At 38.9% G+C, this 26,911-nt stretch overlaps 3 protein-coding genes across 3 annotated transcripts in view; 1 reads left to right on the top strand and 2 right to left on the bottom strand.

Moving 5' to 3' along the window:
• mbd2 (methyl-CpG binding domain protein 2) overlaps positions 1–5,010 on the bottom strand; it is a 46,739-nt gene extending 41,729 nt beyond the window's left edge. Inside the window, exon 1 of the mRNA XM_057818182.1 lies at positions 4,563–5,010. Coding sequence (XP_057674165.1) covers positions 4,563–4,672 — 110 coding nt within the window. The 5' untranslated portion in view covers positions 4,673–5,010. The remainder of the gene's footprint in view (positions 1–4,562) is intronic.
• A 469-nt stretch (positions 5,011–5,479) lies between these two features.
• Positions 5,480–18,533, top strand: c17h18orf54 (chromosome 17 C18orf54 homolog). Its single transcript, XM_057819723.1, has 16 exons — positions 5,480–5,534; positions 7,290–7,375; positions 8,438–8,570; positions 12,629–12,779; positions 12,856–13,023; positions 13,141–13,252; positions 13,330–13,393; positions 13,471–13,654; positions 13,802–13,869; positions 14,019–14,139; positions 16,054–16,146; positions 16,778–16,856; positions 16,946–17,003; positions 17,336–17,479; positions 17,603–17,655; positions 17,936–18,533. Exons 1-16 carry the CDS (start codon positions 5,532–5,534, stop codon positions 18,072–18,074), a joined length of 1,656 nt encoding a protein of 551 aa, XP_057675706.1. The 5' UTR covers positions 5,480–5,531; the 3' UTR covers positions 18,075–18,533.
• A 2,117-nt stretch (positions 18,534–20,650) lies between these two features.
• Positions 20,651–26,557, bottom strand: LOC130905926 (sperm-associated antigen 16 protein-like). Its single transcript, XM_057819722.1, has 3 exons — positions 25,506–26,557; positions 22,796–22,900; positions 20,651–22,593 (listed from the first exon to the last, which is right to left on the bottom strand). Exons 1-3 carry the CDS (start codon positions 26,421–26,423, stop codon positions 21,946–21,948), a joined length of 1,671 nt encoding a protein of 556 aa, XP_057675705.1. The 5' UTR covers positions 26,424–26,557; the 3' UTR covers positions 20,651–21,945.
• Positions 26,558–26,911: the final 354 nt, after the last annotated feature.

The raw sequence follows: 26,911 nt of genomic DNA, 5'->3' as shown, positions 1-26,911 counted from the left end.
TCGTGGCCCTCCGAATCGTAATCGAATCGAATCATGAGGGCAGTACCGATGCACACCTCTAGTGCGTATCCGCTTAAACTCATACTCTCACTTGTTTACGTCTCATGACATCATGGCAGGTTTAATTAAACTCTTACTCTCACTTGTTTACGTCTCATGACATCATGGTAGGTTAAATTATTTGAAAAATAATGTACTGTTCTTGCTGAGTGTGCAAAATCATAAAAAGAAGTGCTGCTTTCGTTGGTTTGGTAGCACTAGATCGAATGAATCCTTTAAGTGTCAGGTCATCATTGTAAATTTGAAGCTGTCGACTTTCATAATCTAAGTGCTTTAAGAAAAAAGTACCGTAGTTTCCCAAATATAAGGTGCACCCGTGTATAATGCGCACCCCAAATTTACTTGTAAAATCTAGGGGAAATTATTGTACCCTTTTATAACGCGCACCCTAATTTCAGCACCAATAAATAGAAGAATACAAGAAAACAGAGCTCGTGTACAGACACAGAAATGTCATTTTACTGACTTGTGAAACACAGCACAGGCATAGCATATTGGTAGTTCAAAACATTACCATAAACTGACAATATTTACGGTAATAATATGATATGACTACTTCTCCAACTTACCAGAATCTAGGAGAAAACAAAACAGATTTAACTTTTCTTTAAAAGGCTGCTGTATAACTTGCTCGTTTCATCATGATGAATAAATGTTTCTTCCATGGATTGATACGGTAAAATGAAAGTGAGAACGTTTGAGTTTCCCGAGGGACAGATATAGTTGACGGACACACTCAGGAAGTCTGTGTTGTTACGTTCGTTATGGTCTGAGCTGCGGAGCTGCAATAAACGTTGACTCAAATGACTTCAAGAAACTAAATCCTGTGCTTTATGAAGAGTGAAAAAAGCAAAATTTAACACAGACAAAATCATTCGGCCGATCAGAGTGAAGTATTACCGAAACAAAATGGTGTTTATACGTATATATGTATATATGTATATATATATATATACTGGACTGTCTCAGAAAATTAGAATACACAGTATTCTAATTTTTTGAGACAGTCCTGTGTATATATACAGGACTGTCTCAGGAAATTAGAATACACAATATTCTAATGTCCTGACTGTCTCAGGAAATTAGAATATTGTGTATTCTAATTTCCTGAGACAGTCCTGTATATATACACAGGACTGTCTCAAAAAATTAGAATATTGTGTATTCTAATTTCCTGAGACAGTCCTGTATATATACACAGGACTGTCTCAAAAAATTAGAATATTGTGTATTCTAATTTCCTGAGACAGTCCAGTATATATAACCCTAACCCTATATAATTTATATATATATATGTATATTTCTGTCTCCATCCATGTACCCGTTTATAATGGGCACCATGATTTTACAAGTTGATTTTGGGTGGAAAAAGTGTGCGTTTTATTCGGGAAATTACGGTATATTGGCCTCAAATATTGGCTTACGAAATCGGCTTTGGATATCGGCAATCGACTGGAAATTATTGTAGATATCGGTATTGGCATCGCCATTTGAAAATCCTATATCGGTCGACCTCTAGTCAAAACCGTGCCTGATGCCTTCTTGCTGTTGTCCTAGTTGGGCATGATTTTTTGTTTGTTTGTCTAAATGTATTTCTCAATCGACAAAATAAGTCCAGAGCTAAACTTGTTAAAAATATGAAGAAAACATCTGCCAAATTTAAGAGCTGTGCGGTTCGGTTTCACTGCTCTTCCAGTAAATTGACCTGCTGACTGGTTTTCTGAGAGGAAAACATGAGTCATATTAGAAACCAAACTGAAAGTAAAGCCCAGTCACACCTCATGATTCACTTCACATTACAGACTGAGGAAGTGACGGTGCACAGATGTTTGCGCCACAGAGCTCATTCCGAGCAACAGGAAGTGACCACAGTGATTGCTTGCGGCTATTTGACTTGTACTGTATATTAAATTTGCCTGTGACGTTGTTGTTAGATTAAAGTAATTTTAGTTTGTATGAAACTTAATGTACTTTTTGGAAAACCACTTGTTATGAGAAGGTTATGGATCAATAAAAATCTACTTTTTTTTTTAACTTAGGTAGCAATATGGCCAAAGTTGTTTTTACTTCTAAGTAAACAACCATAAAGGCTTAAATTAAAACTTAGTAGACACATACACGAGAGAGTAAAAAATTAGGGGAACATGCAAGGGCGTAGGTTTGGTCTCAACATAGGTAGGGACGCTATAACAGCATAACCTGCATATACACTTTTTGCTGGGGACGGGACATTTATAAGACCAAACAGATTGGGTGAACGGGGGTCAGGGCTACATTTCCCCCAATTTGCTAATGTGTTGCCTACGTTAAAAATGAAAAAAGTTAAAATTGTTATTTTCAAGTGAGAAAATGGGAGAAATACCCCTTTCTTCATATAAACAAAATTTACAGTGGTTGTCTTTTTTGTGTGCTTTTTTTAGGGGGGGTAAATAACTATCTGCATAGGCTGCAAATAAAATTATTTTTAAATGAATGATGGAGAAAATAAATAAATACATTTTAATTAATTAATAAATGCACAGTTCAATTAACGTTAACGGTAGAAAACAAATACAGTACAGGAGGACACTTATCTCTAAGCTGCTTCCTCCTTGAGTTTTGCAGGTTAGCAAGCTCACACAGTTTAATATTATGCTAACTGTGATGCAGGTCGGACTTTCAGTAGCAAAATTAGTTCCCCACCTTCACAACATTGATGTCTACTAGTGTACTACTGTAATGGCTGCTGCTGCGGCTGGCCGAAAAAAAAATTCTAATCCCCTCGTCTTTGAAGAGGGTGGAGGAGGTGGCATGTTGACATACAGTGCTGCTCGAAAGTTTGTGAACCCCACAGCGATGGTCAGATTTTTTGTAAAAAAAACTAAAATAACCTTATTAAATGTTAAGTTATACCCAAATCCACAATACTGACATTCCAAATAATGGACTGAAACAAAAGAAATAGTTATATTGTCATTCTTTATTTAACAAAAGTGGTTGATTTAAGAAAAACTCAGATATCATGTGTGCAAAAGTATGTGACCCCTTCAGTTAATAGGATATTGCGCCTCCTTTTGCAGAGATTACCTCAACCAAACGGTTTCTGTAGTGACTAATCAGCCTCTCACATCTACTTTGGGGGATTTTTGCCCATTCTTCCTTGCAGAACGCAGTCAGTTGAGAGAGGTTTGATGGGCGTCTGGCATGAACTGCTCGCTTCAGGTCCCGCCACAGCATTTCAATGGGATTTAGGTCAGGACTTTGACTGGGCCAGTCCAGAACACGAATCTTCTTCTTTTTCAGCCATTCCTTGGTTGTATTGCTGGAATGCTTTGGATCATTATCATGTTGCATGAGCCACCTTCTGCCAAGCTTTAACTTCAAAACAGATGGCGTCAGGTTATGTTCTAGGATTTGACAATATTCCTCAGAATTCATGATTCCCTGGACTATGTGGAGTTGTCCAGGTCCTGAGGATGAAAAGCAAGCCCAGATCTTGACATTCCCACCTCCATGCTTCACTGTTGGGAGAAGGTTCTTTTGGTGGTATGCAGTGTTGACTTTTCGCCAGACATGGCGGTTTTGGTTGTGACCAAACAGTTCAATTTTGCACCTACATCAGTTGATGAAAACTCTTTTTAATTTAGTCTCGACAACACAACTGTTAAAAAAACAAACAAAAAAAACTACTGAATTGATTGATTAGGAAATCAGGTTGAAATAATAGAAAATTCCAAAATGTTGAGGGGGTTCACAAACTTTTGAGCAGCACTGTATGTTTCTGTCGGGGTTGTGTGAGTGTGCGTGTTTGTTTGTTCTAGTCATCAGCCAATCAAACTTGCGTTTGAGGGGAAATAATGGACCGGCACATTCAGCAAGTGAAAAGGAAATGTAAATGTAAGTCTGAACATAATGAAAATACTGTAATTCACTTAATAATGGAAGAGTCAATTCTATTTGTACAACATTTGGGACGACATTATAAATTATTATCATTAATAATTATCATCAATTATAATAATTACATAGTTCAAATAAGGTTGCTTAAAAGTTGGTGGGGACAATTTGAGCATCCTGAAAAGTTGGTAGGGTTTTCTCCCTACCGTCCCTATGGAAACCTACGCCCTTGGGAACATGTCAGCAGCTCGGAGATCAGTATTCCACTTATGAGTCACTTTGTGACACTAAAACCAATTAAGGTAGTATATTATTCATGACAGTGTACTTACACAGTTATAATAAAATCTTGAAAATTGGGGAGCTGTTCATACGGCACCTTATTATTATATCGATACACTCGACACATGTTTATACAATGATTTAGGGGGAAATTAACAATCTATCAAAAGTTTTAGGGCTCAACATATTAGTCAGGGACTGCTTAGAAGCACAAAAAGGGTGATTTATCTCTAAAAAAGAAGAGTTACCTAGACTACTCACAGTAATAGTTGACTTCTAAACAGGTCATTAGTATCCAACTCTTAGTCCGTGGCTGATCACTGACCTATATAATTGTAGCTTACCTGTAGTAATAGACATCGCTCTTCCCAGCGCTCAAACCGGACTTCCTGATCACTTCTTCCTTCTTCCAGCCGGGTGGCAGAGCTGGACAGTCCGACCTCCTCTTCTCCATCAGCACACACACTAGTCGACCCAAATGTTCAGATGTGTTAAACTCAACTGCTCTTGGTGGCCCTCCAGTCAAACTACTGCGGAGGCAACCCCAGCGGAACAGGCACCGACGTCACAGATGTTACGTTATTGCCGGCTCGCCCTGCCTCCACCCCGGCTGCTTACGGCGCTTGTTTTGTGTTACGTAAATAATCCTGTAAAAATGTATGACGCGTCGCCGCGAATGAAACTGCTTTCTCTCTCGAATGTGTTCGGTTTAATAACCGAAGAACGCCGACGTCAGACGAAGTCCGACCTGGGCTAACGGCGGGCCCGTCTGGGGCTCGGCTGTGACGTCACGACGCGCTCTCAGTCTTCTGAGATCTCCTATTGAGACAGAGGAATTACTTGGAATATTCGGAGCTGGAAAAAGTGCGATTCTGACACGAAAGAAATAACAATGTGTGTGATAATAATAAAAAGGCGTCCACAATATTTACACACACAGGTGTGTTACATTTGTAATGATCCATGAACTAACACATAACAATGCAAGCGCAGATCACACCCAACCAATCGACTAAAAAACTGCTGTGAGGAAGAAGACGGACCTGCTGGATTCGTGCAAAAACATCGCTATATCTCGGAAATTGTAAACCAATATTCTCTGTGTTGCCGGGGCATTAAAACAATACATCTTGAGGGGCAATAAAACAGCATATTCCTATGGTGCCTGGACAACGAAACAGAGTGACCACACTCTTCGCTGTTTTGACATCTCTGCTTCATAACAGCAACGTCATGGGAAGAGGCCTACAGAAGCCATGAACCTTGACAGGACCGTCCCATCAAGTTTCTACAATGGTGTCAGGAAAATACTGATGGTCAAATTAATTTCTTCCTCTTTTCTTTTCGAATTCACAAGCATGATTTAGGACCTCTAGTTTGTAGATGTATTATTTGCCACTTTTCATTGTTGTTTTTTAGCACCCCCCCCCCCTTTAATTTTAAAGAAACTTCCATTTAAATGTTCTTGAGATAGTTTCAGAACAATTAGTTTTTCCTGGATGTTTGACATGTTCTGTTTAACGTGTGATAACGTTCTAATTAATTAATAATATGTTGAGTCCTCTGGTAGCTCCTGTAGCCATAACGTCTTTGATGAAGCTTTGATGAAAGACCGAAAGAAAGAAAGAAAGAAAGAAAGAAAGAAAGAAAGAAAGAAAGAAAGAAAGAAAGAAAGAAAGAAAGAAAGAAAGAAAGAAAGAAAGAAAGAAAGAAAGAAAGAAAGAAAGAAAGAAAGAGCCAAGACTATAAATCGCTTTTTTTTTTATAGTTTTGATCGGCGGTGCGATTATTATATGTGCGAAATTATTAAGGCATTATTATATCATTTCACGTGTTATTTTCACATTAAACCTCAAGAGGGCGCACAATGCCTATGTTTTCACTTTAGCGCTAACTTATAAAAACAAAAACACGGCACACTGATGGTTTGGTAAACTTGTGAACATTTGCTCTATGCTATAGTTATCTGAATAACTCTGAATAGCTATGTTACATTAACATACCGAGCACGTTCTCAGTTTGTTGTTTATTTGTCATGTAACGTTAGCATACCGTAAACTTATTCAGCCTGTAGTTCTCTATTCTATTTTTATTTTAATTTGCCTTCCAAGATAACATGTCTGTTCATGTTGTTGGATTTTATCAAATAAATTTCCCCCAAATATGCGACTTATATATATCTTTTTTCCTCTTCGGTGCGCATTTGTTTTGGCTGGTGCGATTTATACTCATTTGCGAATTATAGTCCGAAAAACACAGTACTTTACTTTCTGTCCATCATGATGATCTCAAATTAACATAAAATGTCTTGTTAAGTTTCTGGAGAAATTGCAATGTCAAATTGGGTAGAAATAGGGCGCCCTCTACCTGTCACTGTCCACCAGTGTGAATTTATTGTTAAATAAAGTTTTATCGGCAAAAAAAGAACGTTTGTGCTCAAATCTTGTCTAACCAATCGGAAAGGACAAAACGCTAAGCAAAACAGAATCGAGTCGTTACCAATGCTAATCTGATTCTAGACCAGCTAAAGTGTAACATCGGCGTTCCCCGGGATCCTTGAATGTGCTCTCTGTAGCTGCAGAAAGTTTACTGCTAGTTCTCAAAAAGTAAATAAATAACCCGAAGAGAGTTTAATGTAAGTTTTGCTTTATTTAACATCGATATATAATGCTGTAATTAACTGCAGTGTATATCCAAACACAAGTCTACTTTCCGTTGTGTTATGCTGTGCGAGTTTTGCCAGTCCTCTGTTAGCTAGTTCACTATTAGCAAAACAATTTTTAATTGGACAAAACGAAATTTAAAAACAATACTGTTCTAATCGATACAACAAATTAAAGCCCATGTAAACTCGATTGACGATACAGTTGTAGAAAATTCTAACGTTTCAAATGCTGTTCTTCACATTGACATGTAAGTACAGTTTCCTCATGTCCACGTAACAACCATCGATTAAGGTCTTCACTTGATTTTAGAGAAGTTTGTTGCTGAACACAGAATAAAAACTATCCGTATTTAGTAAGCAACGTTGTGGTCGCCAACCAACTGGAAAATCTCATTTAAATTCACAGAAGAACGATGGTACTAAGAGCTACACGATTGGACGGCTATCGTCGTCACTGGCATTGAAACAAGTAAAGGACGAGGCTATGCAGAGGTGGGTAGAGTAGCCAAATATTTTCCTCAAGTAAGAGAAGCGTTACTTCAAAATAATATTACAAAAGTAAAAGTAGTCATCCAAAAAGTTTACTCAAGTACAAGTAAAAAAGTATTTGGTGAAAAGAAGACTCAAGTAATGAGTAACATTGTGAATCACTGCTCACCATGTTTTTATCTATTTATTTTTAAACAATTGCATTTTTTTCCCCAGCTCAAAGTCATCTATGTGAACTGTTGTTATTATTATACTTTGAAGAAAAATCTGATTTATTTATATAGCCCTTTACAAAACTCGAGTGGTCGTCGAAGTGTTTTACAACAAACCAAAATATTGTTATTGATAAAGACGATGACCTATTATAACCACATTAAGCCAAAGAAATACAAAAAAAAAATAATTGAATTCTGACTAAAGAAGTAAAATACCAAAAAAAAATGAAGCATCATTCGCCCAAAGAGCATGAGTGCCCTCTAGTGGAGAAAATATATTCCCTATTATGAAACTAAAAGGATCATATCTCCAGTTTTCCGTGGTCAATTTGTGCCAAATAAAACTGGGAGAGAGGTTGGAATCCGCGCTTTCGAATCATGTTGACAGCAGCGTTCTATGTCAAATACTTTAAAGATGCCACGTGATTGAACAGGCTGGCGTGACCATAGAATGGCAAGCTTGAGTCTGATTGGTATAATGGAGTCATGCAATTATTGTTGGAACATCTCATTGGTAAAATGGGTCGCTAATATGTAGAATAAACAGGAAAAATGTAACGACTAGTGTAGCCCAAAGTAGCGGCGTAAGTGTAACGTTACTTCTTCACAAATCTACTCATGTGAAGGTAAAAAATATGGCTTCGTAAAACTACACTTAGAAGTAAATTTTTCCCCAAAAAATACTCATGTAAATGTAACTTAGTAACTGTAACGTGTTACTACCCACTTCTGATGCTATGTACTGTAATACAAAGTTTTAATATATATTTGAATTAGTTGAATCTTATTAATGTTTGGATTCTGTAATTTAATAATTGTAACCTTGGAAGTAAATTTTTGTTTTTCTCAGCATGGACCCTACCAGCCCAGTGAGTGACTTTGTATCTCCGGAGTCGACAGTGACTACATTGCTGTCAAGTTCTGGCCACTTTAAGAGCAGACTATCACCGGAATTCAATACAACCTTCAGATACAGAGACAAGGTAGCTTATGTTTCTGTACAAGATCTCAAAAAAAAAAAAAAATCAAACCACTTTCACAACACATACATTTTATAATGTATTGACGGGGCTCGGGACCGATAAATAGGGGGCCTGCATCGTTGGCGAGGCTGTCAAAGCTGACCGAGTGTAATCACAGACAAAGAGCTTTTTTTCGTTGAAAATTCTTTATAGATATGGACATAAAACAGTCTCAATTCTTGGTTAAAAGCCCCAAAAAAACGTGCAGTTAGCGTTTATTTTACGCAAATATGTCGAAGTACAATGTTAGTCTGTTAGTGAATGTAGCTAGCAGCCGCCTGATGTAAACAGAGCTTTTTCAGTGAAAATTCTTGTGAATAAATGCTTAAGTTCCTGAAATTTTTTTTAAAGATATGGACGTTAAACAGTCTTGATTCCTGGTTAAAAGGAAAAAAAACATGAAGTGAGGGTTTATTTTATGTAGATAATGCGAACTATGATGCCAATGCAGTAGCGGCTAATTTCTACCATTGATTTTTTTTCACAATGTTTCAAAATGCATGCATGGTACGAAAAATATAATAATTACCTTGAATCCTGGTACTTTTTCAATCCTAAATCAGGCGTTGGATCGCTGCGTGCGCGTGTTCATGAATAGCTCCTCTTGATGTGGGCGGCCCCCTACTTGAATGCGAGGCGCAGTGCATGACCGATAATAGCCATCAATACATTATGAAGTCTACGCTAATGATACATGATAATATCGGTTACCGATCATTATCGGCCGATAATGGCAATTATGACGTCGCGCAGATAATCCAGATAAAAATAAAATTCAACCGATAATGCAATCCGATAATTATATACTTGATTTAGCCTCCAAATGTGTGCAACCAAAGAATTCAGCACCGCCGCGGCGTTACACAACAGGGTTGAGGTGCTCTCACTAGCGTGCGTTGATTTTTCCGTGTGTGAAATAAACGACGCACTCGCCATTTACAAAACATGCACTGCAGAAGTTCCACGAGGTGGAAAGAAAGCGTCCTCATTCAACACTACTAACCCAGCAGCCGTTTAAAACTGCATAACAAAGATTTTTGGTACGAATACAAGCCTGCTGCTAGTGCGAATGCTAAAGCTATTGTAAACACAAATAAACTAAGCTAAGGTACGGGGCTTGTGACCATACAGAGACGCTGCTGCCTTCCTGGAGTCAGGTTGTTTGCGAATGCAGCCAAAAGCCGGTGGTAAACTCCCATCTCAGGCTAAACACGGGCATGTGACTGATAGTCGACAAGTAGCCGTCTTCTGACGGAGCCCGCCGCTCTGGCTGGTCCGGCAGGTTGAGGCGGTTACCCGGCGGCGGGACCTCCGGCGAACACCCGGGTTTCTCGAGCGTTCCCCTACGGCTTGCGGGACTCGAGACGCTCGCCTCGGTTTGGAGCAGAGCCATGCCCCAAATACTTGACATTATCGGTTATCGGTTGGAACGAGGAGGAAATTATCGGTATCGGTTGAAAAATGTGTTATCGTACACCACTAGTCTACACACAACAAAATAACCAAGCTAGACATATTACTAATTTTTAAAGGTAAACCTGTCTTACCACGTGTCCTGCTGTCCGTTTATATCTCTTTGGCACATTCTATTATTCTCGCTGGCCTGCTGTCACTTTCAAGCCCAGAAGACAGGTTATAGTGAAAAAGACACCATAAAATAGACCAAACTACTGACAGGATGTGACTTTTCTTTTTAAGTGTTTACTTGTCCCTTCAACTCTTCCAGTTTTAGCCACTGTGTAAACCAAATGGAACATACTAGTCAGGTTTTCTTTTTTTTTTCATGCATGCAACATGCAACTTCATGCATGGAACCATACTGTTGTCAGACTTACAGTATGTCTCATATATACTGTATGTGTATGTAAATTGTATGGAGACAGAAAGGTGCCATTGGATGGTTGTCTGAGGCAATGAACACCTTTAGAGGTCATTTTCTCTCCCCCTTCCGATTAGGCTAGTACAGTTGGACAAAACAGTTGTTGGTTGTCGGACAGTGGACCGCTCAGGCAGGCAGTCGGGCGGACAACCTTTTTACATCTTCCAAAAGCTGCAGTTTGCCTACACTACAAGGGATGGTGTAATAAAAAACAAAACATTTTTTATGTGGTGACCAGAGGTTGCGCTAGACATTTTCGTTGTCTGTCATTTTGACTGACAGGGTCATAAAAATCCGGTCATAATCTATTTTTACCAGTCACTGAAATTTTAAAAATGATAATGATGACATATTCAATAGTATTTAGTTTTCATTCATTTTTAATTTTGTAACGCTTGCTTGGCGGCGAAAAATTAGACACTGAAGTTGTATTTTTCTCCCTCTTTTTACTCTGCTTACCGCCAACAACACCAACAAAACAACTCCACTCCCAAAGCAAAAGAGGCAACCATATAGACCCCAATCACCAACGTCACACAATGATCTTAATTGTGGTTGTCAGCCCAAAATCTTCTAAATATATATTAAATGCATCTTACCAGATATAAAATGACTACTACATAGTCTGTGGTGATCGTTTGGTGCCCCGATTTCTTGTCGAATTACAGCAGTCCATCTCGCTCTCCTCTTCGGTAATTCCAGCTCCAATAGCATATATTTAAAAATGCTACCGTTCACAAGTTCGTAGTTGGATCATGGCGATCTCGGCGAACCACCGTCTATCACAATTCCTGCCTCTCTCGGCCTCTCCCGGGAGTCGAGCTGTCATCATTGTGGAACGCAAACTATATATGTTCGATATATGTCCATCAACGTACAAGTCAAGTTGTCTTCTCTTTTATAACAGCATTTCCCAGCTGTAAACAAACGAATAAAAACTTGTAACACTTGGATATATGCGGTGCATTCAAACACGATTAGCAACAGGCGGCTAGCAGCAGTAGCAGAAGCTAGTTGTTGTAAAAATGATTAAACTTCGTAATTACAATCATCATCGTAATATCAATAGCAAAGGCAACAAGTCGTTTCATGCGCCAGATTTTAGGTTTCGTATTTTTAGAGCACATTACCTTCCATAACAGCGGGGGCATGACTGCAGGAGCTGTCAGTTTTGTCCATCTCCTTATGACGAGTACGAGCACCCATGGTTTGGAAATCGACATGGTACGAAGCATGGAGGCCTTGGCTTGGTTCTCCACCCGCCTACATCAAAATAACATTCCCGGGATCTTGTATAAAGACCTTCCAACTTCGATTCCACCGCCATTGACTTCAATGGTAAACAGGCGGAAACGGAAGGGGAAGGAAGACATAAGGAAGTAAACCGGTACCTCGAAAACTTGTCTATACACAGGCGGCAATCTAGTCCACCAATTGGATCACGCGCTGGCACACCGGGTGCACCAATAAGAACCTCGCGTTGATGTGTCAATCACGGTGCCGCCGCCAGACCCCGGTTACGCTACAATATTCTGACAGAATAGCCAACAACGTCATGCATTAAGAGAGACAATAGCTAATTAATGTGCCACCCTGTGGTCTGGGGTGTGAATTGCAACCTGTCAAAATGACTGACGGACTTCAGTTTTTTCCGTCACCGTTTTAAAAAACCGGTCAACGACGGAAAATTTCCGGTTACCGCGACCCCTGGTGGTGACATATGACACTTCGCCCTTTTCCCGGGGCTATGTGTTGGAGGTTGTTGCCCAAGCAATTTTTCCTTCTGCGCCTTCCTTGCGCCCACATGAGAGTGAGCCAATTCCTTTGCAAGACCCACCAAGAAACCCACCCGTCTCTCATATATTCAAGATGCTAATTACAGCTATCCAGAGTGAATCCCCCCCCCCTCCCACATAGGCAGCGACTCCACAGGAGTGTGTAGGGTGGTGGCCTGCTTGATTGCGTCTTTGAGTGGTGTATGGTGTGACAAAGCCCAGTAGTCAGTTTGGTATCGGGGTCATTTGACGCCTTTCTGGTATTTCTTTCTAGCCAAAAAAAAAAAACCCAGTAGTTCTAGTGTTAGTTTAAACAAATGCAAAGATGTTAAAATCCGGAGTATCACATTTTGTTGTTTCCAAAGGAATATGACTCAGCCTCGGAAGCATTGGATGCCTATATCATAGACTTTGACAGAAGTCGAAACATTGAGTCATCAGGAAGGCTGGTTCTGCCGCAGAGTCCATTGTCCACCCCGAGAAGACCTAGAATTAGCACACGGAGAAACAAATCTGGTAATTGAGCACCACCAGTATAGAAAATGGATGTATTTTCCTGGACTAAAAGGTTTATTTTCTTTTTTGCTTGTAGTTCTCAGAGAACATTTAACGGACAGAGAAGTGGATTTTCTGACCCTTCCCGTGAGTTCCCTCCGTCACCGTGACAATCATGATAGACTTTCAATGACAACAGACGAACTGCTGTCTATCCCTCGTGATGGTTCCATGCCTGTCACCCACACAACTGCCTTCATTCAAGGTTTTTAACTTCATCACTTACTGTACACACATACAAAATTTCCCTTGATAAACAAACTAATGCGTCATTTATAGAATTCAAACTGCTATCGCCTTACTTGTTTGTTTGCTAATTCAGGTCACCTATCTCAATCTGCAGCCTCTCAGGCCTATGTCTCATCCACTCCATTGAACAGAGCAAAGGCTAACATATCCCACCAACATTCAAGCAAAAATTGCAGCAGCTGCAGGTTTGAGTTCTTGCCTTCATTATTTCATTATGTATCTGATTGATTTGGGATGTTGACAGTTCTATTTCATCCACCAGGTGCATTAGAGAGGCCGAAGTTCCCACTTTGAAACAAGACGTGCCCTTTGTTAGATGCTTAACAGTAATATACTTGTATTTGAATCTTTAACTCTATTTTTGGTACATATTGTAACTTTAGTTTTTTTCTTCATCTGTTAGTGTGCGCACAGAGCAGCAAGATCAGAGCAGGCATCATCTCCGGTGCCCCATTCACACTCCAGGGTCAATTGTAACTTGGCAGACCTGAACTGCAGTAGAACCAGTTATGTGCCTGCTGTGATCCAAGACTGTGACACTCGTGAGCCACCACCCCCATCAGAGGTCTACTTCTATGACAAGCTAGGTACAACATCATTCACACTTGTATAATTTTCATGACATAATGCTAATAATTACAGAAATTACTATTATTACAAAGCCTAGCGAATCCAAAGTCTTTTAAATTGTATTGTATTTTTTAAATATTTTTAAGGTGATGTTCTATCTGCAGAATTGGGAAGCAGAGTGCCATCTTGGTTAGCAGATACGGAAGATGATCCTTGCAAGACACCTATTAGGGTAAATGATAAAAAGTATTTTTCTTGAAAATCCATGGTCTACAACTGCAATGATTTACAAAGAAGACATTTAATGAATCAAGCTTTGAGTTGTAGAAATGAATCAAACAAAATTGTAAATGGAACAACATTTGTTTTGTTTGTTTACAGGTAAAAAATCAGTGTGACACTAAGCAGAGTTTAAGAGATCTGAGATTCCAGTTTGCTGAACAGATATCTTTAATCGCCTCAGAGAGAAAAAGCGCTGATATTACGGAATCTCTTTTTAAAGGTAAATACACTGCTGGCCAAAAGTATTGGCACCCATGCAATTCTTTCAGATAATGCTCAATTTCTCCCTGAAAATGATTACAATTACAAATGCTTCGGTAGTAATATCTTCATGTATTTTGCTTGCAATGAAAAAACACAAGAGAGAATGAAAAAAAAAGAAATCATTATCATTTTACACAAAACATTTTTGGCTTTCTCAGGTGAGTTTTGGCAAACTCCAGCCTAGCTTTTTTTATGTGTCTTGCTCAGAAGTGGGGTCTTCTTGGGTATCTACCATAGTCTCTCTTTTCATTCAGACGCCGACGGATAGTACGGGTTGACACTGTTGTACCCGGGGACTTCAGGACAGCTTGAACTTGTTTGCATGTTGGGGGAAATTCTTTATCCACCATCCGCACAATTTTTTTTTTTTTTTTTTTGGAAACTTTGTTTATTGGTCTCATAAATCTCATGACGTAATGAAGTGACAACATTTGATCATTTTTTTTTTTTTTTTTTTTATATGATATATATGATTATTGTTCCTCTTTAAAAAAGAAAAAGGCATGATCAAGAAAAACTATATTCACATATATTTGGGACAAAGTTCAAGCATCCACACAAATATGACATTCTGTGCTTTTAACATATACCAAAAAAGGGTTCCAGACGTCCTCAAAGGACTCAGCCGATTCACTGAGTGTCAGTATAATTTTTTTCCAATTTGAGAAAATATAACATCTCTTTGATCCAGTAAGCTTCCGTAGGTGGGACTGGAGACTTCCATCTTGAAAGTATTAGCCTCCTAGCCAGCGAGGTTGAAATGCTATAAGGCCCCCTTTCTGAGAAGGGAGAAAACATGCTCCTAGAACCACACCGAGACAAACACAGCCCTCAAGGCATTTAGAGTAATATCTGTCTTGGTGATCTTTGATAAGACAGCAAAAATGTCAGACCAAAATGCAGTTAAAGAATGTCATAACCAAAACATGTGACCACATCAAATAATTTGGCCAGCCTAGCTTTGGTATAATGTGCCCTGTGTAGGATCTTGCACTGGGTAAAACCGTGCTTAGCACAGATTGAGAATTTGTGCGTTCTACACAAGATTTCTCTCCAGACCACTTCAGGTGTACTCATTTCCAAACCCGACTGCCATACCGCCTTAAGGGTGTTTAAAAGTGGGATCTGAGCCGATTTTGTAAATATTTTTAACCATCCGCACAATCTTTCGTTGAAATCTCTTGTCAATTTTTCTTTTCCGTCCACATCTAGAATGGTTAGCCACAGTGCCATGGGCTTTACACTCATTGATAACACTGGGCACGGTAGACACAGGAACATTAATGTCTTTGAAGATGGACTCGTAGCCTTGAGATTGCCCTTGCTTCCTCATAATTTTGCTTCTCAACTCCTCAGACAGTTCTTTGGTCTTCTCTCTTTTCTCCATGCTCAATATGGTACACAGAAGGACACAGGACAGAGGTTGAGTATACTTAAATCCATTTTAACCTGCTGCAAGTGTGATTTAGTTTTTGCCACCACCTGTTATGTGCCACAGGTAAGTAACAGATGCTGTTAATTACACAAATTAGAGAAGCATCACATGCTTTCTCAAAGGGTGCCAAAACTTTTGTCCTACCCATTTTTGGAGTTTTGTGTAAAATGATAATGATTTTTCCCCCCCCCATTCTCTTGTGTTTTTTCATTGCAAGCAAAATCAATGAAGATATTACTACGAAAGGATTTGTAATTGCAAATTTGCAATCATTTCCTGGGAGAAATTGAGCGTTATCTGACAGAATTGCAGGGGTGCCAATACTTTTGGCCAGCAGTGGAATTGAAAATGCTATAGTGCCGCGACAACGACTGCAGATCAACAGTGACCTCCGTTGATGATCTGGCGTTGATATACAGGCATTTCTTTTGTCAGATAATCGGCTAGAGTCACTGATCCAGAAAGCAGATCAAGTGCTAAACTCTCTATCTCAGAGCTTTGGAGGAGAAGGAAGTACGGCCCTTTCAGGTAAGATGAGAATATTTGTTTGGCAGCAATAAAAATAGACATTTCCGTAAAATTACTTTTTTTTTTTTTTTTTTACATAAATATTGATTTTTTTTCTTCACTCTGCAGTAAAAAGAAAAGTATGTATTGTATTTCAACATAGTGTGGAATGTTTTAAACAACTGAGAGAAAGAGGCTTTCATGGGGCTTGGTATTTGTTTGTTTCCAATTCTACAATGCACTGATGTGTTTTATTTGTGGATGATACCAAGAGATACAACTGAGAAAACCACCAAATACAAGAATGCTATGGATATTGTAATTTTTCCATTGTGAGACTATAAGAGATTTATCTCCGCTTTAGTACATAGTACATGGTTTGTAGCATTCTGCCTATGTTCTTCATATCATTTCTTAATCAATATTGCCGATGGCAGTCATGAATTTGTTATCAATTGTATTTGTTTGTGTCTTAATTTGGAATGTGTCCATGTGTTTGGCAATGGCATTGAACAAATGTACAGGAGGTTGAAAATGTTTGGATTCCTTTCAGTAGGTCATAGTTGCTTGCTTCTCTCAGTTACCTTAAAATCATTTAAACAAAACACCCACTACGACAGTTTGATTGCCCACAACCAAAAACTAATGTCAGTCTGCAGAGGTTCTATGAGTCCAGTGAACAGTGATGAAATTCAGCTTGGTTCGACTTCACATGATCCCCTGCTTCCAGCGTAAGACAGTCTACATTTGCACATGTATTATGATGTATTTTAATCCATAATCAATATTTAATATATTGTATCTGTTATTGATGATGCAGAGACTCAACTGGAGCTGAAAAGTTCATCATTGAGGCTCTGTCTAAGGAAACAATGCAGGTTGGTCCCCTTTAATGTTTGGCACTTAAACGTCGTAGAAACTCACTCAAAGTGTTATTCATTAACTGGATTGCCAGTGTTTTTAAGTTAGTCGCTGAGTAAGGATAAAGAGTTAAACCAGGTAGAATGGTACCTCATTTTACAATGCAAGTACTGTGGGTGCAAGAAGAACCAGCTTTTTTTGTTTGTTTGTTTGTTTGTTTTTTAACCCTTCAGATGTTTATATATAAATAAAGACTCATAACAACTGGCAATTTGCATTTCATTAGGCTTGCATGTGTTGGCTCAATATTGTTTTGTAAGATTGTCTCTCCTTGTACTGTCTCCTCTAGACTTGGGATTGCAGTGATGGACAGAAATTGCCTGGTGCATTGGAGGCTCTGAAACAAATGATGTTTCGACTGCAGGCTGTGGAGGCCGAGCTTCACCGAAAACATGTACCAATTGCACCAACTTGTAGTAAAGAAACTCAAAAGGTATGTCGTTTTTGTTTACTTCCCTAAAAAAATATTTGTTGATGTATTATTTTCTAGTGAGATAATGCCAAGCTTCTTTTCTCTAACACTGTCTATACCATGGTGTGTTAATTTGTATTGCAGAAGCCTGAAAATGAAGTAGAACTGAGTTTATCTGGTGCACCATCGATAAAAAGGTAACTGATTATATCAGTAAAATGCTCTTTCACATTGAGAAATTAGGGGAACCTATTGACCTATTTAAAAAAATTAGTCCAGCAGTTTTATCCCGATCATAAAGGTCGCCTTCTTATTGGTACAAGCAGGCTTTGGTCATACCTATAATAGCGCATCCTGACTTTTTTCATGCAGTACATGCTTGCTCTAATCTGTCCTTGGAAATTGATCTATATTTTTTAAAATGCAATATTCTAACCACTGTGTGCAAATTAATTTAAAAACAGTTTCCACCCCCAGGGCTCTGCATCACCTCAGTCGCTTGAAGCTGCTGTTGGAGGAGCCGAGAGTAAAACATGCTGAAGAGGAGAGGGATACAGATGAAGGACGGTATTCTTCTTCATCTGCGGACAGACTCATGTTGCAGTTGTCCAACTAAAGAAGGAAACCCTGTCAGATGGATATTTCCACTCAATGTCAGCATTAATGGAGATTTCCACTGTAATATCACAGTTTTAGCTTTATGTTAAGCAGGTCATTGCCAAAAGGAGAAGATAAGAAGATAGAAGTGCAATACTGAACATCAAAGTTTACTCATCGAATCATAAGTAAAGATAGTACAGTGGTACCTCTACTTACGAAATTATTAGGTCCTGGAAGTTTCCTTAAATTCCTTAAGTCGACACGTTTTCCATGTAAAAGCTCAAAATTCAGACATAAATCTTTTATAAAGCATAAAAATGTACCAAAACATGTAACAAGTACATGTTAAAATTAGATCATTGCACAATAAAGATAAAAATTGAGTTGAGCATAATGTAAAAAATAAAAGCTAATACACTCAGGTAAAGCTGTCGGAACACCTCATGGCCTGAGGGGCAAATGTAGAAGGCCCTGGGATACACACATACAGTAGGGATCCCTCTTAGCCACTTGGATGCCAGGAAGATGCTAGGCAATAGACAATGGCAGAGCAGCTATAAGTATGCTATTTTCAGTAAAGTCTGGGGGCTGCGAGGAACAGCCCATATTGAATTTTTGCCCATTTCGTATTTTTGCCTCTCATATACTGAAATTTCTTTCGTAAAAAGAGGCAATATTTTCCCGTTGAGGTGTGTCGTGACCTGAAAAATCCGTTTATAGAAACGTCCGTAAGTAGAGGTACCACTTCAGATATTTGTAACAGTGATGAAACATAACATCTGTAATCAGAATATCAATATTTTTTAACTCCGCATTTAACATTGTGTATACCGAAATGAATTATTTTAATGTTCCAGAATTGCCAAAATATAATAAATATATACTGTATATTCATAATCAAACGAGCCATTAAATGTTATTACAAAATTCCGCTGTAGTAACTTAAAAAAAAAAAAAAAAAAAAAACAGCAACGTTATGTGAAATATTTATTGAAGTACATTTTAAAGTGACAGTGAACGACCCCAAACCCTAACTTTTCTGGATTCAGCTAATATATATATTCTCAGGGGCGCTGGAAGTCACTCGCAATAAGTGGTGCTGAAGATCATTTTTAGTTCTTTCCCCATCCAAAACCAGCTGTTTCGGTCCAAATTTGCCGTGCTTGCGCTTTTTCTCCATACAAGGAGAGCACAGTTGCAGTTCACATGTATGCCTTAATTTTCGTACTACTACTAGGCTACTACAAAGACAGCATTCTATTTCACCTACAGTTTGTGTTGGAATTTTTGTATTAGAAATAAAAGCGCTCGTGTATTACAATGAAAATCCCAGCAGCTGGATTGTACAATGACACACATTTGAACAGTAAAAGGGCCAATAAGCATTGGTTTAACATTCCCTTTTCGAAACACTAAAATAAATTGAACACGAATATCCAACAGCGCTCAGCACAGTGGCAGCTCAACAGCAACAATAATATGGCTACAATGCAAGCATGTCTTACTTATTTGAAGACCGCAAAGGACAATTATCTTCATCTTCGACCTAGATTTTAATTTTAGATAATTTCACTGTTTTTGTAAAGTAAACAATCGCTAATTGGGTTTTGTGCCATGTCAACGCCTCCTCTCATCTGTTTACTTTTCCAGTTCAACAGCGTCTTATTCAACGTGACCCCGTAGCAAACTATGGAGGAACAGGAGTGCAAAAATTAAATCAATATATAATTAAATACATTATTAAATGTGTCATTAAAATGCTTATTTTCATTTATATTTATTTCAATTTTTATTTTTTCACTTTTTATTTCAATTTATATTTAATTTCAATATTTCACTCTTTATTGAAATATTATTTAATTATTTCAACAATTATTTCCATTTTTATTTACTTATTCCAACATTTATTTATTTCACTTTTTATTTATTTTATTCTTGCACGTTTGTTCCCCATGTGGGCGAATAAAATCATTTTATCTGTCATTGGCTCATCAAACTCGGTGGGCGGGCGTAAACTAGACGATTGAATTGAATAACGGACATGATTGACTTAGCAGAACACTTTGACGCAGGAAATTCGGACCCTGAGCATGTGGCTTACAAAACACATCGGTTTATAACGATAGCGCATGCAGAACCTCAGCAATCACTGACATGTTGGGAAGGAAGGGACACTATCTTGACTCCAGAGCCATGTAACTTGACTCGCTCAGCTCAAACCCCGCCTAGTTAACGCCCGCCCACCGAGTTTGATGAGCCAATGACAGATAAAACTATTTCACAAGGGCAACAAGAATGCAAAAATGAAATAAATAAACATTGATACAAATATATAAATGTTGAAATATATATTTAAATAAATGTTGAAATAAAAATGGAAATAAATGTTGAAATTAAAAATTGAAATGAATAAATAAGGTAAAAAATATTGAAGTAAATAATATATTGAAATAAATGTTGAAATAAATAAAAATGGAAATAAATGTTCAAATAATTAAAAATTGAAATGAATGAAAAGTCAAAAAAAAAATTATATTGAAATAAAAAACTGAAAAAAAAATTGAAATAAATATTGAAATGAATAAAAATTGAAATAGAAGCATTTTAATGACACATTTATAAATTTATTTAATTGTGTATTTATTGATTCAATTTTTACACTCCTGGTCCTCCATAGCAAACAAGTTGTCAGTTGGTGTTATTGACAAAAAACAACAACTTTTCAACATACATGTAAATATTTAATCCCCAACAGGGGTGCACATAATTTTTTCGCCCAGGTTCTCAGAGGAGGACCTGGAGATGTGCCTTGGTCCTCATTGAGCTTGAGAGCCGACCCGCCTGATGCGATAAATTTATGACAAGCTTTACTTAGAGCCAATTAACTTTAATTAATTATATTAACAATTAATGCTTGATTAACATCAACTGGCACAACAAAATTGGCATTACTTTGAAGTGAAATGTAAAGAAATAAACATAAAAGCACCAATTCAAAATAAAGGGCGTTATGCGGCTCCCACATTAACTCCAAGCCTTTTTAAAAGTGGGATGTCCTCCTCATAAGACCTCATTGAACGTGCATGTTTAGCTTTGTAAAATGCGAGCAAAAACACGTTTGTCAGTGCATGTCGCTGTTCATTACCTTTATTTCGCGACTTGTCCATAGGGCGAGTGGGGTCCTGTTTGACATCGATAGTTTGCTTAATTGCCACATGCTCTGTTTTTTTTTTTCGTGCTTTTCAAAATTTGGATGGCTGAAATTCTTTGACCCTACATAAAATGCGCTGCTCTTATCGGCGACATTGGGATTCTCACGGCACATTTTGTACCGCTTTTCCGCGCGAGCATCATTTGCTTCTAGCCATGATACCTCCTGTAGCCACTTTTCAGCAAAAGTCCTTTTTTTCGGTAGGTCCGGTGACGTCTCTCTCGTCTGTCTGTCTTTTGAAGGGGGTGGGGGAACACGGAAGTAATTACTCAGTGTGGCCTGCCTCGTCGACATTTTGAGAAGTTATTTTCTCGTGTCCGCCGCAAATACAGAGGTCAGCCATCGGTATGCAAAAGCGTATGGAAGCCGTTGAGGGCCAGTGCGTTTGTCTACATCCAGTACGCATGCGCGCATGCGGACCACTTATGTGCACCCCTGATCCCCAACGTAAAAAAAAAAAGAATCTACCAACACCAGGGGGTGCTGCAGCACCCCACTTCCCACGACACTATGTTCTCATCCATTTCCAGTTTCTGTAACTTGTCTAAAGACAATTTTAAATCAGAATTTAGATTTTAACTGTTACTGTGTTTATTAATGAAATCATTCACGATCCTATTGGGCATTTGTTTTTGACAGGGATCATCATTCTGTAATGTTTTGTCCTGTTAATAAATTACATCCATATGTTAATGACCCCATTACTCCCCGCAGACATGACAGTCCTCCCCATGTGGTCAAACGTCACACTCTGCACACTGTCCCTATGCCCTGACAGGCTGCAGACTGTGCAGGAATCCACGTTCACCAGTCTGACCAAACTGTCGCTGCTCGCAATTGCCAGCATCTTCCCTGATGGACTAAACACCACCTGATTGGCACTCAGAGGCCCTGCATCAATAGTGCTGATAGCCGAAGCAGGTTTCCTTATGTCCCACAGGTTGACAATGCCGTGGGTGTCGCAGGAAGCAATGACTTCCTCGGCGAGGCTTAAAGTAGCATGATTGCAGGGATGTTGATGTCCAATGAAGGATGCAATGCACACTCCAAGCCTGATATCCCACAGGGCAAGAGTTTTATCTGCCGAAGAAGTGAGGAGAGTGTTGGAGAAGGACTGGAAGCAGACACTGTTCACAGACGCAGTGTGGCGGCGCATTGTCAGCCGGCAGCGCTGGCTGTTGAGGTCCCACAGCTTGGCAGTTTTATCTGAGGAACAGGACGCTAAGAAGTGACCACACGAGTGGAAGGAGCACCCCCAGGTGGGATGGCTATGACCAGTGAATGTCAACACACAGCGTCCACAAAAAAAATCCCAGAGCCTTATCTGCAGGGAAAACGGTGAAAACATTAAACTGTGAAATGAGATTAAATCATTGGCTGCCATTGACAGCGCTAGACATCCAATTCATTTTGACTGGGAGAAGCGAATGAACGAAAATGAATTGGATGTCTAGCACCATCAAAAACATTCTAATGGTTATTTTTAATTGTTTTCATGTGAAGAGGAAAAGTAAACATGAACTGACTGTAGTGTCTCCGCTAGTTGTTGCTAGTTTAGTTCCTTCTGGATGAAAAGTGCAGCTGGAGAGCCAATCAGCGTGTCCTTCCCCTGTCAGGACCATCTGACCCACCTGGTGAGAGTATAAAATATTAAAATGAAATTGTGTTTTTATTATCAAGTGTCTAAAATAATTATCACCCCATCAATTATGTTGATATTTATAAATGTATTATACACCCTCATCTCTTACGCTAAATATTAGAGATAGACCGATAATCGGCCAGGCTGATTATTGGCGTCGATATTTGGAAACTGGACGTATATCATTATTGGCCTTTTTTTTAATCTGACCGTCCGAGATGAAAAAAATCCATTTAAAACTGGGTTATTTCAGATGGAGCCGCGCCTCTCTCACCTGCCTGCTGTCTCCTGCACTAGAATTCACCCCATCCTCTGATTGGTTAAATGGTAATGGGGTTAAGCTTGTATTGTGCCTTTCTACCTTTCTAAGGCCCTCAGAGCGCTTCACACTACACAGTGGTGTGAAAAAGTATCTGAACCTTTTGGAATTTCTCACATTCCTGCATAAAATCACCATCAAATGTGATCTGATCTTTGTCAAAATCATACAGATGAAAAAATAGTGTCTGCTTTAACTAAAACCACCCAAACATTTATAGGTTTTCATATTTTAATAAGGATAGCATGCAAACGATGACAGAAGGTGGAAAAATAAGTAAGTGAACCATCACATTTAATATTTTGGCCTCCCTTTGGCAGCAATAACTTCAACCAGACATTTCCTCTAGCTGCAGCTCAGTCTGGCACAACGATCAGGACTAATCTTGGCCCATTCTTCTCTACGAAACTTCTGTAGTTCAGTCAAATTTCTAGGATGTCTGGCATGAATCGCTGTCTTTAGGTCATGCCACAGCATCTCAGTGGGGTTCAATTCTGGACTTTAACTTGGCAACTGCAGAACATGTATGTTGTTCTTCTGAAAGCATTCTGAAGTTGATATACTTCTGTGTTTTGGATCATTGCCTTGTTTTAGCATCCATCCTCTTTTTAGCTTCAACTGTCCGACAGACTGCCTCAGGCTTTCCTACAAAACACCCTGATAAACTTTTGAATTCAGTTTTCCATTAATGATTGCAAATTGTCCAGGCCCTGAGGAAGCAAAACAGCCTCAAATCACAATGCTCCCTCCACCATGCTTCACGGTGGGAATGTGTTGATATTGGTGAGCTGTTCCATTTTTCTTCCACACATGGTGTTGTGTGTTACTCCCAAACAATTCAACTTTGGTTTCATCAGTCCACAAAATATTGTGCCAAAACCTCTGTGGGGTGTCCAAGTGCCTTTTTGCAAACATTAAACGAGCAACAATGTTTATTTTTAGACAGCAGTGGCTTATTCTGTGGAGTCCTCCCATGAACACGATTCTTGGCCATAGTTTTACATGTAGTTGATGTGTGCACAGAGATATTGGACTGTGCCAGTGATTTCTGTAAGTCTTTAGCAGACACTCAAGGGTTCCTTTTTTACCTCTTTGAGTATTCTGTGCTGAACTCTTGGCGTCAGTTTGGTGGAAGGCCACTCCTTGGAAGAGAAGCAACAGTGCCAACTCTCTCCATTTGTAGACTTCTCTGATTGTCGAAATGATGAACATCTAGACTTTTAGAGATAGTTTTGTATCCTTCCCCAGCTTTCAACAATTCTTGATCGCAGGTCTACAGAGAGCTTTTTTGACCAAACCATGATGCACATCAGACAATGCTTCTCATCAAGACATTTCTTACCAGGTGTTTTATATTGGGCAGGGCAGCTTTAAACCACTCATCAGTGATTGGGCACACAGCTGACTTAAAATGTTTGGTAAAAATTGGTTTCAATTGCTTTTTAAGTATCCCTAGGCAGAGGGTTCACTTACTTATTTTTCCACCTTCTGTTTTTGTTTGCATGCTATCCTCATTAAGATATGAAAACCTATAAATGATTGGGTGGTTTTAGTTAAAGTAGACACTATTTTCATCTGTGTGATTTTGACAAAAGATCAAATCACATTTGATGGTGATTTTTTGCAGAAATGTGAGAAATTCCCAAAGGTTCAGATACTTTTTCATACCACTGTATCCTCATCAACCTACTGGTGACGCAGCACCAGGAGCAACGTGGGGTTTAGTATCTTGCTCAAGGATACTTAGACGAGGTCATCAGGGCTTTCTTTTCTGTGGAAAATTTTCAGAGAGCTATTTACTTAACCTTGTATTCAACTTTATAAGAGATGTTTCTGAGTCGAGGAAATTCAGGCACTTCTGGAGCTATTATTTTCCTTTTGTGTGATTCAATAAACATGCTTTGGGCATTTCAATGAAGTTCAGTGTTTGCATTATTCCATTTTTTATGCCAATTTTTACACTTTTACTGCAAATGAATATCGGCTCCAAAAATCAGTTATTGCCCCCTCTAACTACTAACCATTGGTATATGTCCTGAAATACCCATATCGGTCATCTCTACTAATACCAGGTTGGCTAGTCTTTTTTTGTTGCTATTTTAATACATATTTGGAATAAAACTAGCTTTGTTTTTGATAAACAATTGGACCTGTATTTTGATGACACTATTAGTGTCATACAGTGTCAATCATGTTTTGATGTGATACCAGATTTAAACAAGTTTGAGAAACCCTTCGCTAGATTCATTTTGTGCCTAAGCAGAAATGCGGTTACCTTTTCCTTGTAAGCTGGCAGTGCCCACAGCTTCCAAGTGCAGTCATCACTTGCACTAGCAAGGATTTTCTTTTCCGGATGGAGGCTGATGCAGCTTACTGGAAGAGTGTGGGCTTTGATGGAACAGAAAAGACTGAATGAACTTGGGCTTTTCTGTTCTTCAAGATTCCTCTGAATGCTCTGATGGTTCACTGGTCTGCTACAGACAGGAAACTCGGTGTCTTTTGTGTGTCTGGTAGTGCTTCGCTCTTGGGCAGTGCTCTTCTTGACGCTTCTTGCAGTTTTCGTTTGAGTTTTGTCCTGACTTAGTCTTGCATCCAAGGTGTTCTGCATTCTTTCGCTTTCCAAACTGAGAAGCATCTTCTGCCTCAGAGCTGCCTCATACTTGCCATCCAGTTCCCTCAGTGCTGGCTCATAAGCCGCCAGGCGTTTCTTTAGCCGTTTAATGTCCTCCATTGCATGACTTTTCTCAGCAATAATTCGCTGCCAGTGCAGATGGTGTAGATCTCGGTCCCTCTGAATCTTAACTAGGCTGTCCCCTGCACATAGCACCTCCTGTTTAAGCTGGTTGGTCTCACCGGAGATCTTCTGCAATTCAAACTGAAGGAGCTGCTTGTGTGTGAGGGCATCAGGTATGATAAAGTTTCCTGCTGCAGGAGATGCTTTCAACAAAGGCTTAGTTAGCAGTTGTTGAGCTGAACTGTACCACTCTGTTTCAAAACAGTCCAGAGTCCTGCTCAGGCCAATTCTCTGGAGGAAGTTCCTGACAAAGTCGTCCACCGTTTCTGGGATGTTGATGTGTTCTTCTTTGGAAGTTCCATGAAAAGGAACTGCATTGGAGACAGCAGAAGCCTTGTCCTTAAAGAGAGAAAGCTCACTGGTCTCTCCCTTTTCTCTCTCTGCGGTCTCGAGTGACATGTTGTCTCTTCTGACGTCTTTTTATTTTGCGGTTGCTATAGTGACTGTGCGCTGAGCAACCTAATGGAAGAAGCAGTAATAAATCCTGCACATACATAGTCCTACTTTTTTACAATAGAATACGTTAATTTATTTTATTAATATATCCATCGTAACAAAATATATTTTCGCTATATGTAGAAATAAGATCTCAATGACACTATTTCAATTTTATCCCCAACATATCTTCTTGGTGACGTAATACAACACTCGTAAGTGACGTCACTCACATTGCATTGTGGGTACAAGCGCACATACGACGTCGCTGTTAGTTTGGTATATATCATCTTGAATATTTATACTCCCTGGCATATTTTTGTTTTATATTTATATATTTGTTTTGTTTATGGTGTGTGTCGTTGATTGTTCACCTTTTGTCTGTTCACTCATGTTAATACTAATTAAAAAAAAAAAAAAAAGCCCACATATGTAAGCACAATGTTAACAAA

Source organism: Corythoichthys intestinalis, chromosome 17, assembly GCF_030265065.1.
Source record: "Corythoichthys intestinalis isolate RoL2023-P3 chromosome 17, ASM3026506v1, whole genome shotgun sequence".
In the NCBI taxonomy this organism is placed as follows: Eukaryota; Metazoa; Chordata; class Actinopteri; order Syngnathiformes; family Syngnathidae; genus Corythoichthys; species Corythoichthys intestinalis.
The sequence above is the reverse complement of the archived record's forward strand: the minus strand, read 5'-3'. Positions and strand labels throughout refer to the sequence as shown.